This window comes from Pseudoliparis swirei, chromosome 11, assembly GCF_029220125.1.
Source record: "Pseudoliparis swirei isolate HS2019 ecotype Mariana Trench chromosome 11, NWPU_hadal_v1, whole genome shotgun sequence".
Taxonomy (NCBI): Eukaryota; Metazoa; Chordata; class Actinopteri; order Perciformes; family Liparidae; genus Pseudoliparis; species Pseudoliparis swirei.
In genome coordinates this window covers 19,255,359-19,270,985 of record NC_079398.1, presented here as the reverse complement: position 1 = coordinate 19,270,985, position 15,627 = coordinate 19,255,359, and the positions used below count along the sequence as shown (strand labels likewise).

Here is a 15,627-nt window from a genome sequence, read left to right as displayed (position 1 = left end):
TACGACTCGTGTCTCCTTGACTCCTTCGCTGTACAACTCGTGTCTCCTTGACTCCTTCGCTGTACGACTCATGTCTCCTTGACTCCTTCACGGTACGACTTGTGTCTCCTTGACTCCTTCACGGTACGACTTGTGTCTCCTTGACTCCTTCACGATGCGACTGTGTCTCCTTGACTCCTTCACGGTACGACTCGTGTCTCCTTGACTCCTTCACGGTACGACTCGTGTCTCCTTGACTCCTTCACAGTACGACTTGTGTCTCCTTGACTCCTTCACGGTACGACGTGTGTCTCCTTGACTCCTTCACAGTACGACTCGTGTCTCCTTGACTCCTTCACAGTACGACTCGTGTCTCCTTGACTCCTTCACGGTACGACTTGTGTCTCCTTGACTCCTTCACGGTACGACTCGTGTCTCCTTGACTCCTTCACAGTACGACTCGTGTCTCCTTGACTCCTTCACGGTACGACGTGTGTCTCCTTGACTCCTTCACGATGCGACTCGTGTCTCCTTGACTCCTTCACTGTACGACTCGTGTCTCCTTGACTCCTTCACGGTACGACTCATGTCTCCTTGACTCCTTCACGGTACGACTCATGTCTCCTTGACTCCTTCACGGTACGACTCATGTCTCCTTGACTCCTTCGCGGTACGACTCATGTCTCCTTGACTCCTTCACGGTACGACTCATGTCTCCTTGACTCCTTCACGGTACGACTCATGTCTCCTTGACTCCTTCACGGTACGACTTGTGTCTCCTTGACTCCTTCACGGTACGACTCATGTCTCCTTGACTCCTTCACGGTACGACTTGTGTCTCCTTGACTCCTTCACGGTACGACTCATGTCTCCTTGACTCCTTCACGGTACGACTTGTGTCTCCTTGACTCCTTCACGGTACGACTCGTGTCTCCTTGACTCCTTCACGGTACGACTCGTGTCTCCTTGACTCCTTCACGGTACGACTCGTGTCTCCTTGACTCCTTCGCTGTACGACTCATGTCTCCTTGACTCCTTCACGGTACGACTTGTGTCTCCTTGACTCCTTCACGGTACGACTTGTGTCTCCTTGACTCCTTCACAGTACGACTTGTGTCTCCTTGACTCCTTCACGGTACGACTTGTGTCTCCTTGACTCCTTCACAGTACGACTCGTGTCTCCTTGACTCCTTCACGGTACGACGTGTGTCTCCTTGACTCCTTCACTGTACGACGTGTGTCTCCTTGACTCCTTCACGGTACGACGTGTGTCTCCTTGACTCCTTCACGGTACGACTCGTGTCTCCTTGACTCCTTCACGGTACCACTCGTGTCTCCTTGACTCCTTCACGGTACGACTCATGTCTCCTTGACTCCTTCACGGTACGACCTGTGTCTCCTTGACTCCTTCACGGTACGACTCGTGTCTCATTGACTCCTTCGCTGTACGACTCGTGTCTCCTTGACTCCTTCGCTTTACAACTTGTGTCTCCTTGACTCCTTCGCGGTACGACTCGTGTCTCCTTGACTCCTTCACGGTACGACCTGTGTCTCCTTGACTCCTTCACTGTACGACGTCGTGTCTCCTTGACTCCTTCACGGTACGACTCGTGTCTCCTTGACTCCTTCGCGGTACGACTCGTGTCTCCTTGACTCCTTCGCGGTACGACTCGTGTCTCCTTGACTCCTTCACGGTACGACTCGTGTCTCCTTGACTCCTTCACGGTACGACGTGTGTCTCCTTGACTCCTTCACAGTACGACTTGTGTCTCCTTGACTCCTTCACGGTACGACGTGTGTCTCCTTGACTCCTTCACGGTACGACTTGTGTCTCCTTGACTCCTTCACGGTACGACTCGTGTCTCCTTGACTCCTTCACGTGCGACTTGTGTCTCCTTGACTCCTTCACGGTACGACGTGTGTCTCCTTGACTCCTTCACAGTACGACTCGTGTCTCCTTGACTCCTTCACAGTACGACTCGTGTCTCCTTGACTCCTTCACGGTACGACTCGTGTCTCCTTGACTCCTTCACGTGCGACGTGTGTCTCCTTGACTCCTTCACTATACGACGTGTGTCTCCTTGACTCCTTCACTGTACGACTCGTGTCTCCTTGACTCCTTCGCGGTACGACTCGTGTCTCCTTGACTCCTTCACAGTACGACTCGTGTCTCCTTGACTCCTTCACTGTACGACGTGTGTCTCCTTGACTCCTTCACTGTACGACGTGTGTCTCCTTGACTCCTTCACTGTACGACTCGTGTCTCCTTGACTCCTTCACGGTACGACGTGTGTCTCCTTGACTCCTTCACGGTACGACTCGTGTCTCCTTGACTCCTTCACGGTACGACTCGTGTCTCCTTGACTCCTTCACGGTACGACTCGTGTCTCCTTGACTCCTTCACGGTACGACTCGTGTCTCCTTGACTCCTTCACGGTACGACTCGTGTCTCCTTGACTCCTTCACGGTACGACTCGTGTCTCCTTGACTCCTTCACGGTACGACTCGTGTCTCCTTGACTCCTTCACGGTACGACTCGTGTCTCCTTGACTCCTTCGCTGTACAACTCGTGTCTCCTTGACTCCTTCGCGGTACGACTCGTGTCTCCTTGACTCCTTCACGGTACGACTCGTGTCTCCTTGACTCCTTCGCTGTACAACTCGTGTCTCCTTGACTCCTCCGCTGTACGACTGTGTCTCCTTGACTCCTTCACAGTACGACTTGTGTCTCCTTGACTCCTTCACTGTACGACTCGTGTCTCCTTGACTCCTTCACAGTACGACTTGTGTCTCCTTGACTCCTTCACGGTACGACGTGTGTCTCCTTGACTCCTTCACAGTACGACTCGTGTCTCCTTGACTCCTTCACAGTACGACTCGTGTCTCCTTGACTCCTTCACTGTACGACTGTGTCTCCTTGACTCCTTCACAGTACGACTTGTGTCTCCTTGACTCCTTCACGGTACGACGTGTGTCTCCTTGACTCCTTCACAGTACGACTCGTGTCTCCTTGACTCCTTCACAGTACGACTCGTGTCTCCTTGACTCCTTCACGGTACGACGTGTGTCTCCTTGACTCCTTCACGCGACTTGTGTCTCCTTGACTCCTTCACAGTGCGACTCATGTCTCCTTGACTCCTTCACGGTACGACTTGTGTCTCCTTGACTCCTTCACGGTACGACGTGTGTCTCCTTGACTCCTTCACTGTACGACGTGTGTCTCCTTGACTCCTTCACGGTACGACGTGTGTCTCCTTGACTCCTTCACTGTACGACTCGTGTCTCCTTGACCTCTCTGTGTCTCCTTGACTCCTTCACTGCACGACTCGTGTCTCCTTGACTCCTTCACGGTCACGTGTCTCCTTGACTCCTTCCGCACGACTTGTGTCTCCTTGACTCCTTCACGGCACGACTGTGTCTCCTTGACTCCTTCACTGCACGACCTGTGTCTCCTTGACTCCTTCACGGTACGACTCGTGTCTCCTTGACTCCTTCACGGTACGACGTGTGTCTCCTTGTCTCCTTCACTGCACGACTGTGTCTCCTTGACTCCTTCACTGTCGACTCGTGTCCCCTTGTCTCCTCACTGTCACCTTGTCTCCTTGACTCCTTCACGTGCGACTTGTGTCTCCTTGACTCCTTCAGTGCGACTCGTGTCTCCTTGACTCCTTCACGCAGTGCGACTCGTGTCTCCTTGACTCCTTCACTGTACGACTCGTGTCTCCTTGACTCCTTCACAGTGCGACTGTGTCTCCTTGACTCCTTCACAGTGCGACTTGTGTCTCCTTGACTCCTTCACTGCGACTGTGTCTCCTTGACTCCTTCACGTACGACTTGTGTCTCCTTGACTCCTTCAGTACGACTGTGTCTCCTTGACTCCTTCACGATGCGACGTGTGTCTCCTTGACTCCTTCACGGTACGACGTGTGTCTCCTTGACTCCTTCACTGTACGACTCGTGTCTCCTTGACTCCTTCGCTGTACGACTCGTGTCTCCTTGACTCCTTCACGGTACGACTCGTGTCTCCTTGACTCCTTCACGCACGACTGTGTCTCCTTGACTCCTTCACAGTACGACTGTGTCTCCTTGACTCCTTCACGTGCGACTTGTGTCTCCTTGACTCCTTCACTGCACGACTTGTGTCTCCTTGACTCCTTCACGGCACTGACTCCTTCAGTGCGACTTGTCTCCTTGACTCCTTCGCTGTACGACTCATGTCTCCTTGACTCCTTCACGGTACGAGTTGTGTCTCCTTGACTCCTTCACGTGACGACTTGTGTCTCCTTGACTCCTTCACTGCACGACTTGTGTCTCCTTGACTCCTTCACAGTACGACTTGTGTCTCCTTGACTCCTTCACGGTACGACTTGTGTCTCCTTGACTCCTTCACGGTACGACTTGTGTCTCCTTGACTCCTTCACGGTACGACTCGTGTCTCCTTGACTCCTTCGCTGTACGACTCGTGTCTCCTTGACTCCTTCACGGTACGACTCGTGTCTCCTTGACTCCTTCACTGTACGACTCGTGTCTCCTTGACTCCTTCACTGTACGACTCATGTCTCCTTGACTCCTTCACGGTACGACTCGTGTCTCCTTGACTCCTTCACTCGTGTCTCCTTGACTCCTTCACACGACCGTGTCTCCTTGACTCCTTCACGTGCGACTGTGTCTCCTTGACTCCTTCACTGCACGACTCGTGTCTCCTTGACTCCTTCACGGCACGCGACTCGTGTCTCCTTGGCTCCTTCACGTGCGACTGTGTCTCCTTGACTCCTTCACGGCACGACTCATGTCTCCTTGACTCCTTCACGTGCGACTGTGTCTCCTTGACTCCTTCACGTCGACTCGTGTCTCCTTGACTCCTTCACGGTGCGACTCGTGTCTCCTTGACTCCTTCACTGCACTCGTGTCTCCTTGACTCCTTCACAGTGCGACTCGTGTCTCCCTTGACTCCTTCACGGCGACTTGTGTCTCCTTGACTCCTTCACTGCACGACTCGTGTCTCCTTGACTCCTTCACGAATGCGACTCGTGTCTCCTTGACTCCTTCAGTGCGACTCGTGTCTCCTTGACTCCTTCACTGGCACGACTCATGTCTCCTTGACTCCTTCACGCACGACTGTGTCTCCTTGACTCCTTCACAGTAACGACTGTGTCTCCTTGACTCCTTCGCTGTACGACTCGTGTCTCCTTGACTCCTTCGCTTTACAACTTGTGTCTCCTTGACTCCTTCGCGGTACGACTCGTGTCTCCTTGACTCCTTCACAGTACGACTCGTGTCTCCTTGACTCCTTCACGGTACCGACTCGTGTCTCCTTGACTCCTTCGCGGTACGACTCATGTCTCCTTGACTCCTTCACGGTACGACTCGTGTCTCCTTGACTCCTTCGCGGTACGACTCGTGTCTCCTTGACTCCTTCGCGGTACGACTCGTGTCTCCTTGACTCCTTCACGGTACGACTCGTGTCTCCTTGACTCCTTCACGGTACGACTCGTGTCTCCTTGACTCCTTCAGTGTACGACTGTGTCTCCTTGACTCCTTCACGCACGACTTGTGTCTCCTTGACTCCTTCGCTGTCTCCTTGACCGACTCGTGTCTCCTTGACTCCTTCATGTACGACTCGTGTCTCCTTGACTCCTTCGCGTACGACGTGTCTCCTTGACTCCTTCACTGCGACTCGTGTCTCCTTGACTCCTTCACACGACTGTGTCTCCTTGACTCCTTCACAGTACGACTCGTGTCTCCTTGACTCCTTCACTGCACGACGGTGTCTCCTTGACTCCTTCATGCGGCTTGTGTCTCCTTGACTCCTTCACTGTACGACTCGTGTCTCCTTGACCTTCCTTCACTGTACGACTTGTGTCTCCTTGACTCCTTCAGTACGACTCTGTGTCTCCTTGACTCCTTCACGACTCGTGTCTCCTTGACTCATGGCACGACTGCGTGTCTCCCAGCTCCTTCACGGTACGACTCGTGTCTCCTTGACTCCTTCGCGGTACGACTCGTGTCATGTGTTCATTTGAGGTTTAATTGGATTCAATTACATCGGCCCTTCACAGGAAGGCTTCCGGAACAAGGAAGAAAGGGGAGGGGCCAGTGAGCGTAAAAGTGTTATATATAAATATATATCAATAAATAAATATATTGTATGTGATAAAATGTGAGAGTTAAGTTAGTAAGAAACAGGGGAGAGAAAGAGAAAAGAGGGCAACCAACAGATCAACACTCGTATGAGCGCTGTGTCTATAGGGAGGCACGACACTGCCCTCATGTTCCAGGCACTACTCTGCTTATCCATCCTTTAGCCAATGTTATACTGTCTAATAATATAACAACATATATTGCCTGGTTTTGATCTCTTGGTGGTAAAAGCATTGATTGCGTGGTCACATCATATCAGGGCATGTGTTTTTATGGTCAGATAAGGCAGCAGATAATGTCCCAAACATTTGTTCTTGTTTTTTTTATAGATCCAACTTTGTCGATCCAGAAACATTTAAACAAACAATATATAATGTGTGTGCGTGACGATGATACTGGTGTTGCACATCAGGGTGTAAAACGCTGACAGGGCATTAATAAACTGAGCTGGACATAAAGACAGAAGAGGCGTGTCTGTCGGGCGCGGTGCTGATTACAGCTGAACACATGAACACATGAACACACCGCCATGCTCCCCTGGAGATATGAAATGTTGTTATGAAAAGATCTCTCTCCCTCTCTCTCTCCCTCCCCCCGTCACTCTGCCCATATCTCTCACTCTCCCCTTCTCCCCTCTCTCTCTCTCTTCCCCCCTCACTCTTTCCATATCTCTCTCTCCCCCTATCTTTCTCCTCTCTCCTCTCCTCTCTCTTCCCCCCACCCTTTCCCCATATCTCACTCTCTCTCCCTCTCTCTCTCTCTTCCCCCGTCACTCTTCCCATATCTCTCTCTCTCCCCCTATCTTTCTCCCTCTCTCTCTCTCTCTTCCCCCCTCACTCTTACCATATCTCTCTCTCCCCTCTCTCTCTCTTCCTCTCCCTCTCACTCTCTCCCTCCCTCTCCCTCCATCTCTCTCCCTCTCCCTCTCTTCCTCTCCATCTCTCTCTCTCTCTCCCCCTATCTTTCTCTCTCCCCTCTCTCTCTCTCTCTTCCCTCCTCACTCTTCCCATATCTCTCTTTCCCTCTCTCTCCCCTCTCTCTCTCTTCCCCCCTCACTCTTCCCATATCTCTCTCTCTCCCCCTCTCTCTCCCTCTTCCCCTCTCTTTCCCCCCTCTCTCCCCTCTCTCTCTCTCTCCCTCGCTCTCCCCCTATCTCTCTCTTCCCCTCTCTCTCCTCATATCTCAATCCCTCTCCCCCTCTCTCTCTCCCTCGCTCTCCCCCGTCTTTCTCTCTCCCCTCCCTCTCTCTCTCTCCTTCCCCCCTCCCTCCCTCTCTCTCTCCAGGTATTCTTTGCGTCGGTGCGCTCGGGGGGCAGCAGCCAGGTTTTCTTCATGACCCTCAACAGAAGCTCTATGATGAACTGGTGAGGCTCCTCCCCCTGCCCCCCCCCCCCCCCCCATTGGCCCACCCGGCCAAGTGAACTCTTTTAATTAACACTGGAGAGACTAAACCCTGCGTAAAGGACGACAACAACAAAAACAAAAAGAAGAAGAAGAAGAAAACCCCACCATCACGTCGGGTCGTGCAGAAGACACCATCTCCTCCTCCTCTTCATCCTCTTCATCATCCGTCTGTAACTTCATTCAACGGCTGTAGAAACACACTCAACTCCTCCCCCCCCCTCCCCTCTTCTTAATCCTCCACTCCTTCCCGGTAGATCTAGCCATCACTTTGTTCAATCCTTTTTTTAAACCCTGTCCGGAGGAGGAGGAGGAGGAGGAGGAGGAGGTTCAATATAAATACAAACGTTCACTTCTAAATATGACGGGGCGGCTGAGGGACATCCAGACGGCCTAGATTGATTTTCAATCTCCCGCGTCGCTCCTCCTCCTCCTCCTCCTCCTCCTCCAGCCCCCCCCCTGAGCGAACCCAGCTGTGACTCCGTGTCCGACGGCTTTTCGCTCCGGGGCTCGTCACAGTATGCAAAGATGATGTCTGTGTCCCTTTAAAACAAACCGCCACCCCATCTTCATCATCATCATCATCCCCTTCATCATCCTCATCATCATTCTCCCTGTTCTCACTCGTACGTCTTTAAACTCTAAAGGTGCTGCATCAGATAAACTGTAAAATTAAATGAACAACGAGAGCGTCGGCGTCGTTTTGTTCATTCCTTTTTGTTTCTTTTTTCTTTCTTTCTGTGCCCGAGTCGGTCGCTCTCTGAAGCGTGACGGCGTGATGACGTGATGTCACGTCTGTGTTCCTGAAACCAGGAGTGTGTGCTAGTGCGTGCGTGCGTGTGTGTGTGTGTGTGAGTCCCATTCAAATGCAGTTAAAATGAATGTCCCTAAAAAAAAGAGAAGAAGGAAAAAGCGTCTCAAAGTGTTTCCACGCAGACGTACGATAATATCTTCTGAGTATGAAGTTTATGAGTCGCTGTGTCTGAACATGAAGCATTTAAAAAAATTAATAAAAAAGGCAATACGAGTGTTTCTTTGAACACGGTGGCTCGTCTTCACAAACTAGAACGAAGAAGCTTTATTTTCTGACCCCGAGCTGCACGTGAACGTCTCGCTCCTGGAACATGTTGGCGTCCCTTTTTAAAAAAAAACATTTTAAATCACGCTCTTCCCTGATTGGCTCCTTCCTGTTTGTGTCCAGTGCCTAGCATGACGTCAGCAAATACAACAACAACAACATGGAGGTTTTTAAAAAGAATTTAGCTTATAATTAATCATTTTATTCAACTTTAACACACAGATGATATGTTTCTCTTCTAATTGAGATACATTTATTCTTTGAAAACATGAACTGAGGTGTGATTTCTTTCTACATACCGTCATCCCTCCATCGTGATGCGTACACAGCGTATTCAATCACACTGCTGAGTCATGCTACTCGTCCACAGTGGGGATGTGTGATGCGGACGTGGTCGTCTGGGCGATGAGCTGCAGCCATGTTGGCCTCGTGAAATAAATCTATTTATTTTTTTCCTGTTAAAATTCAAGTTATTCAAGTTTTATTTTCTCAATCATTTTTTTCTACACATCCGCTCTGAAGCTTTCGCCCAACATTTTAGCAATAAAGAGCCGAGCTGAAGGAAACCGCCGTCTTCCCCGTGTGTGTGTGTGTGTGTGCTTCACGAGTCTGAATGTTGGTTTATTTTATTATTATTATTATGATGATGTTTCACTCCGACGGTCGTGACACTGAGGACGGAAAAAAACACACACACACAAAAACACTGTCTTCTTAATTCTGTTCATTTCTTGTTTCCTTTGTTTTTGAGAGAGCGTTTACTAACGTCCTGTTTCTGGGGGGTTGATTTTGTTTTTGTAAAAGAGAAAAACTGTACGACAGAAATAAATGAAACTAGAGCAGTGCTCCCGGAGTGTGTTTTTGTATCAGCTTTGACCCTCAGACTTTGTGTCCGACCCTCCAGTGTATCATTAACAGCTAGTGTGTGTGTGTGTGTGTGTGTGTGTGTGTGCGTGTGCAAGAGAGAGAGAGACGGCATCAATGTGTTCTATTTCGCCATTATTAATTGCAATATACAGTATATTGGTATCCATAATGTACTAATATGAAACACCACACACACACCAATAGAATCCAGACTGTGTGTGTGTTTGGACACCCTGGTTATTATTTTAGTGCTCCTCCAATGTGTTCGTTTGTGTGTATAGAGAATAAATAAGATCACTGCTCCATCTGTGTGAAAGAGTTCTGTCACCGCTGTAGCTGTAGTGTGTGTGTGTGTGTGTGTGTGTGTGTGTGTGTGTGTGTGTGTGCGTGTGTGCATGCATGTGTTGGCCGTTTAGTGAGTGGACACAGCGTGATTGAGCGAGCAGCTTCATTGATCATTACCAACGGGCGGACACTCTGGACCCACCATGGAGTCGGGGAAGGTAAGGCGATTCTTCGCGGGGTCCAACCTTTAAGCGTATATATTTATATTTCATAAAAGTGTGACGTGTTTTAACGTCTTCATTCTGAATCGCGAAAGAAGTATTTGCCAACAGGCGGCAGAGCCCCCCCCCCCCCCCCCCCCAGGCCGAGCGTCAGGGTCACATCGACCACTCCGCCGCTCTGTGCTCATCAGTGTGTCCAGAGTGGGATGAATTACGTGTGTGTGTGTGTGTGTGTGTGTGTCTGCCACAAAAAGATCAAATAGATCTATTGCTCATGCGGAAAAAATTGTTTAATCATTCTTTAGATTAGAGAAATAATGCATTCATGTCTGTCTACTTTCATTTATATTCGAGAGTGCAGCCGAGTGACTCATGGTTGTGTGTTTGTTCCTGTGTGTGTGTGTGTGTGTGTGTGTCCTGATCTAAGTGACTTTACTTTCCTCTCCCGCAGCAGCTGACGGGTACGTTGGCCCTGGCCGTGTTCACGGCGACGCTGTCCTCCCTGCAGTACGGCTACAGCCTGGGAGTCATCAACGCGCCCCAGAGGGTGGGCGCCGCTTTCACGTCGGTCAAAGTGGTCATCGTGGTCATCGGCTAGCATCTCGGAGTGTGTGTGTGTGTGTGTGTGTGAGGTATACGAGGCGTCGTGTGCATGTCGAGGTGTGTGGAAACATGTCTACACGCTGTTGTTGTTGTTCCTCTGCGTCGTGGTGGTCGGGGGCCGTGGGGGGCAAAGAGAGGTCACGGGGTCAAACAAAGGTCCCTCCTGATTGGTGGAGCGGTGCGTTCATTTCCGTGGGTCTATAGGGCGATTAGACGCAGGTTGAAACTAGTAGATTCAACCTTCAGTTGATTACTCGCATTAAGACAATTCATTTAATATCAAAAGGTTTTCTGACATGTTGAGATGAAGCAGTCACATGATAAGTGTTGGTGGATTTAGGGGAAATCAGCAAACACAAATAGACACAAGTTAGTAAAACAAAGACCTAAATGTGTATTTTGGATGTTAGCAAAGTAATAATAATAATAACTTTATTCATATAGCACCTTTAAAAACAAAGTTCACAAAGTGCTCTACAGAGAATCAAGGCAAAACAAATATATTGGTAATATACCGGTACTAATATTTTTTTTTTTTTAAATATATATTTTTTTAACCCTCCTGCCGACTTCGGGTCAATTTGACCCGATTCAATGTTTAATGTCGGTGTTCTTTCAGTAGTCAACAAACAAACATAAAGTACCTCACACTTAAACTTGGAAAACAATATTAATTCTAATAATTTTCTGGAGATTTTAATAGCTGGGGTCATATTGACCTCAAGGGTAAAATATGTTAGTAAATATAAAGGTAACAGGAGGGTGAAACATTGAATCGGGTCAAATTGACCCGAAGGCAACAGGAGGGTTAAACAAACAAAAACAGACAAACTAAATTAGGGGAACCAAAGAATTGCATAAAAGGACGACAGCACTTACAAGCTGTTCTATAGAAATGGGTTTTAAGAAGTGATTTCTTAGCCCAAAGTAGCCCAAAATCTCTCAAAATTAATCCATGAATGAAAAACTATGTTTTAGCCTGAGGTGTCTCGGCTAGAGATGGCGTAATGTTGACATGAGACTCCAAATTAAGTTAAATTAATCTTTCAAAAAATCTGTCAGTGTGCTAAAACTTCTGTTCAACCGACATCTTCCTCCATAAAATGTCAAATAAAAAGTGACATCACAAAATGCGTCCGCCCGTTGATGCGTTTGATGTGTGAGCGGCCGCCATCGCACCTCTCCGCGTCCACAGGTCATAGAGAAGCATTACGGGCTGTCCCTGGGCGTGTGGTCGGAGAGGGCCGCCGTCCCGTCGGGAAACGCCACCACCACCGAAGAAGAAGGAGAAGACGGCGTGTTCCGGGAGGCGGGGCACCACCCTACCGTGGTCATGTACTGGTCACTGTCGGTGGCCATCTTCTCCATCGGGGGCATGCTGTCCTCCTTCCTGGTGGGATATGTGGGAGACCTGAGAGGGAGGTGAGGAAGGGAGGACAACAAGAAGGATAGAGAGTTGGCCTCCATTTGGCGTCACGCCGTCGCGCCCTCTGCTCTGTCTTGCAGGATCAAAGGCATGTTGATGGTGAACATCCTGTCCGTGGCGGGCGGGCTGCTCATGGGCCTCTGCCGGATGTGGAAACCTCACATCATGGTCATCTCCGGCCGCGCCGTCATGGGCTTCTACTGCGGTACATACAAAATAAAAAAAGCATGTTGTAAACCAGAGGTGTCGAACTCATCAGCCTCACGGGGCCGGTGTAACATATTGTTGAATAACTCTATTTTGCATTTATTGTTTATTTGAGCGTAGAAATAGTTTACATCGGAAAATGTCCCCGATATTATAACACACGGTCATTTAATTTGAAACCTTCAAAATAAAAGCACAGGATATTTTCCTTACATTGAGAAAAGGTGATCGCGTGTCTTTAAAAACCGCCAGGGGCCACGTAAAATGATGCGACGGGCCGGATTTGGCCCGCGGGCCTTGCGTTTGACACCTCCAATTGATGCACGCGTCATTTAGCTCGGGAAGACATCCCAAAATGCATTCTAGCGGTGAGGCCGGTGGCCCCCTCGTTGGCATTCAGAATATCCACCAGCGGATCATTTCATTCTCAGGAAGGAACATTTAAAACAGGGTTTCCTGAATTGCCCTCCTGTATTGCCGTGTACATCCCACTTGTTTGAAGTGTGGCTGCGCGGTGCTTTCAGGGATCACATCTGGTCTCGTGCCGATGTACATCGGAGAGATCGCCCCCAAGGCGTACCGAGGGGCTCTGGGGACATTACACCAGCTGGCCATCAGCATCGGCATCCTCATCAGCCAGGTGAGCTGCACGGCAGCATCTTCGCCTCATGGCACGTCCTGACGTATAGGCTAACCTGCGTGTGTGTGTGTGTGTGTGTGTGTGCATGTGTGTGTGTGCAGGTAATAGGCTTGGACTTTGTGTTTGGGAACGATGACATGTGGCCCCTGTTGCTCGGGCTGTCTGGAGCTCCGGCGGTCCTCCAGACCTTCCTGCTGCCCCTTTGCCCCGAGAGCCCCCGCTACCTTTACATTGTGCTGGGCAAGGAGCCCGAGGCCCGCAAGAGTGAGGGCGACACACACACACACACACACACACACACACACACACACACACACACACACACACACACACAGGTCGTAACTGAAACATATAAACTACTGCACACTCTATAAACTACTGCCCAACATAGTGTTAAATAACTCACTTTGCATTTGATTATTGTTGATTCGAGTGTACAAATATTGTACATCAGAACATTTCTCTAATATTATAACATGAATCCAATTAATTTGAAACCTTCAAAATAAAAGCACCGGATAAGTTTCTTACATTTCTTGAGGAAAAGGTGATTATGTGTCTTTCAAGCCCTTCGGGGGCCTCATGAGATGACTTGGCGGGCCTCGTGTTTGACACCTGTGTGGTCGGCTGACGCGGTACCTTTGAGCAGAGCGTAGGGTGTCGCTGTTCTTTAGGTGGAGCTAAGCTACGCGTTCATATCGATGTGTTCGTCTCGCTCTCTCGGGAGAACGTGAATAACGATATTTTTACAAAATGCAGAACTATTCCTTTAATTTTTGATGACTTGCGTACTTCCCTTTTGATTTTTAAACTAACTCGTAATGGTTCATTTTTTTCAAAGTTTTAGAAAAATCTGAAAAGGCATAAATAATGTTTGTTTTTTTATGAAGTAAAAAAAGACACTTTGGAAACGTTTTAGTCTGAAGGTAATTCAAGACTAATCACCTCTAATTTGCTGAGTCTTTGTTTTGTGTCGTTGACCTCTGACCTTTGCGTCGTGTTGCAGGCCTGTATCGTCTGAAAGGGGCGTATGACGCAACTCCCGATCTGGAGGAGATGAGGAGGGAGAAAGAGGAGGCAGACAAGGAGCCCAGAGTCTCCATCCTTTCCTTGGTACATAGGTCTCATGAGATACATTACAAACAACCACCGGAATATATATATTATATAATATATTGTATCTCATTTTTACATCCGATTTGAGGGTTTTATAGCATAAGGTGATACACTCTACTTGAACTAGAAGAGTCTAAGTTCATCAGAGCAACTTGATGATTTCATGTAATGACTCGGGGATAGTTAAATGTTGTACGTAAGTAATAAAAAAGCTCAAACCAGTGCCTCAACAGACAGAGCGACCGATGCAGGATCTGTGAGGATGAGATGTCGTATTGCAAATGAAGACATGCTTCCTCTTATATGTGGTTAAAAGATCTTATAACTCATTAGCTGATATTAATATATAATATATATGAGATATATTAATTGGTTTTAGAGCTCAAAGTCAAAAGTCACAGTCATCTTTATTGTCAACTTTCCATTTATTGAACATACAGAAGATCGAAAGTTAGTTTTTTCTCTTGTCCGACAAAAAGTGAGAAATAATAATAGTAATACAAATGTCAAAGTGATAAGATTATTCAATTAATGGTAAATAAATACACTTTCTGGCACATTGCTACAATTTTTTTTTTTTTAAATGCAATCGGAAGAATTAAAAACATATTAAAATACTTACTTACAGACAATTAAAACAAACAATTAAAACACTAAATATAAAAGACAAGAGAGTAAACAGACCCGTGTACTGCAGTGACACCGTGGTACCGTGTTCCCTCCCAGGTCCGATCCCCTGTGTACCGGCAGCAGCTGTTTGTCGCCCTCATGATGCACCTCTCCCAGCAGCTGTCTGGCATCAACGCAGTGAGTGGCGAGTGGTTAGCAGGTCTGTCTCGTAATCAGGAGGTTGGCGGTTCAATCCCCGCCCTAGTCGACGTGTCCTTGAGCAAGACACTAGACCCTGAGTTGCTCCCCGTAGCTGTGTGTGCAGCGAATGAATGAAACATGTCAAGTGTCTTCGAGTTCCTTAAAAAGCGCGATGGATTATTTAAGTGGCGGGAAAAGTTCTCCATCATGATGTTTCTTCTTCTTCTTCTTCTTCGAGATCTTCTATTACTCTACGGATATCTTCACTCGGGCCGGTGTCGCTCAGCCGGTCTTCGCCACGATAGGAGTCGGACTCATCAACACGCTCTTCACTCTGGTGTCGGTGAGTGTGGCTCCAGATGCAAAAAACAACAAAACAAACACACTTTCTTTTATCATTTGTAATAAAACACACACACACACACACACACACACACACACACACACACACACACACACTGTGTTCCAGGTGGCTCTGGTGGACCGGGCCGGCCGGCGCACCCTGACTCTGGTGGGACTGGGAGGGATGTGTTGCTGTGCCGTCGGCATGACGGTGGGCCTCAAGTTACAGGTTGGTCCATCTCGTCATCTCCATGTTTTCAGAAGGTTCTCGTCCATCGCATGTCTTCAGACACGTTGTCGACGTTTGAGCGCGACAGCGGGAAGGAGAACATCTTCAACACAAGTCCGCCCGCCATCTTTTTTTCTGGAGCTTTCCGGTCGAGCTTGGTTCTCGTACCGGATCCACGGCCCTTATTATTTATTCATTTTACTTATCCATGCTGCAGACAAGTGGACAAGGTTATTATTTTTTTTGGTCAAATTCAATTTGGAATAATCTATGTATGCTAACG

General features: G+C 48.6%; 1 protein-coding gene across 12 annotated transcripts in view; it reads left to right on the top strand.

Annotated features, from left to right (window-relative positions):
• LOC130201026 (traf2 and NCK-interacting protein kinase-like) overlaps positions 1–15,627 on the top strand; it is a 73,202-nt gene that overhangs the window by 54,465 nt on the left and 3,110 nt on the right. For 7 of the 12 annotated variants that reach the window (XM_056425661.1, XM_056425657.1, XM_056425651.1 and 4 more), the window contains 9 exons: positions 7,404–7,483; positions 10,423–10,518; positions 11,770–11,996; positions 12,081–12,205; positions 12,732–12,847; positions 12,949–13,111; positions 13,854–13,960; positions 14,690–14,770; positions 15,012–15,344. In XM_056425661.1, coding sequence (XP_056281636.1) covers positions 7,404–7,483; positions 10,423–10,518; positions 11,770–11,996; positions 12,081–12,205; positions 12,732–12,847; positions 12,949–13,111; positions 13,854–13,960; positions 14,690–14,770; positions 15,012–15,344 — 1,328 coding nt within the window. Of the gene's footprint in view, positions 1–7,403; positions 7,484–9,881; positions 9,969–10,422; positions 10,519–11,769; positions 11,997–12,080; positions 12,206–12,731; positions 12,848–12,948; positions 13,112–13,853; positions 13,961–14,689; positions 14,771–15,011; positions 15,345–15,627 lie in introns of those variants that run through there. The other 5 variants (XM_056425652.1, XM_056425658.1, XM_056425659.1 and 2 more) reach the window with 5 other exon arrangements.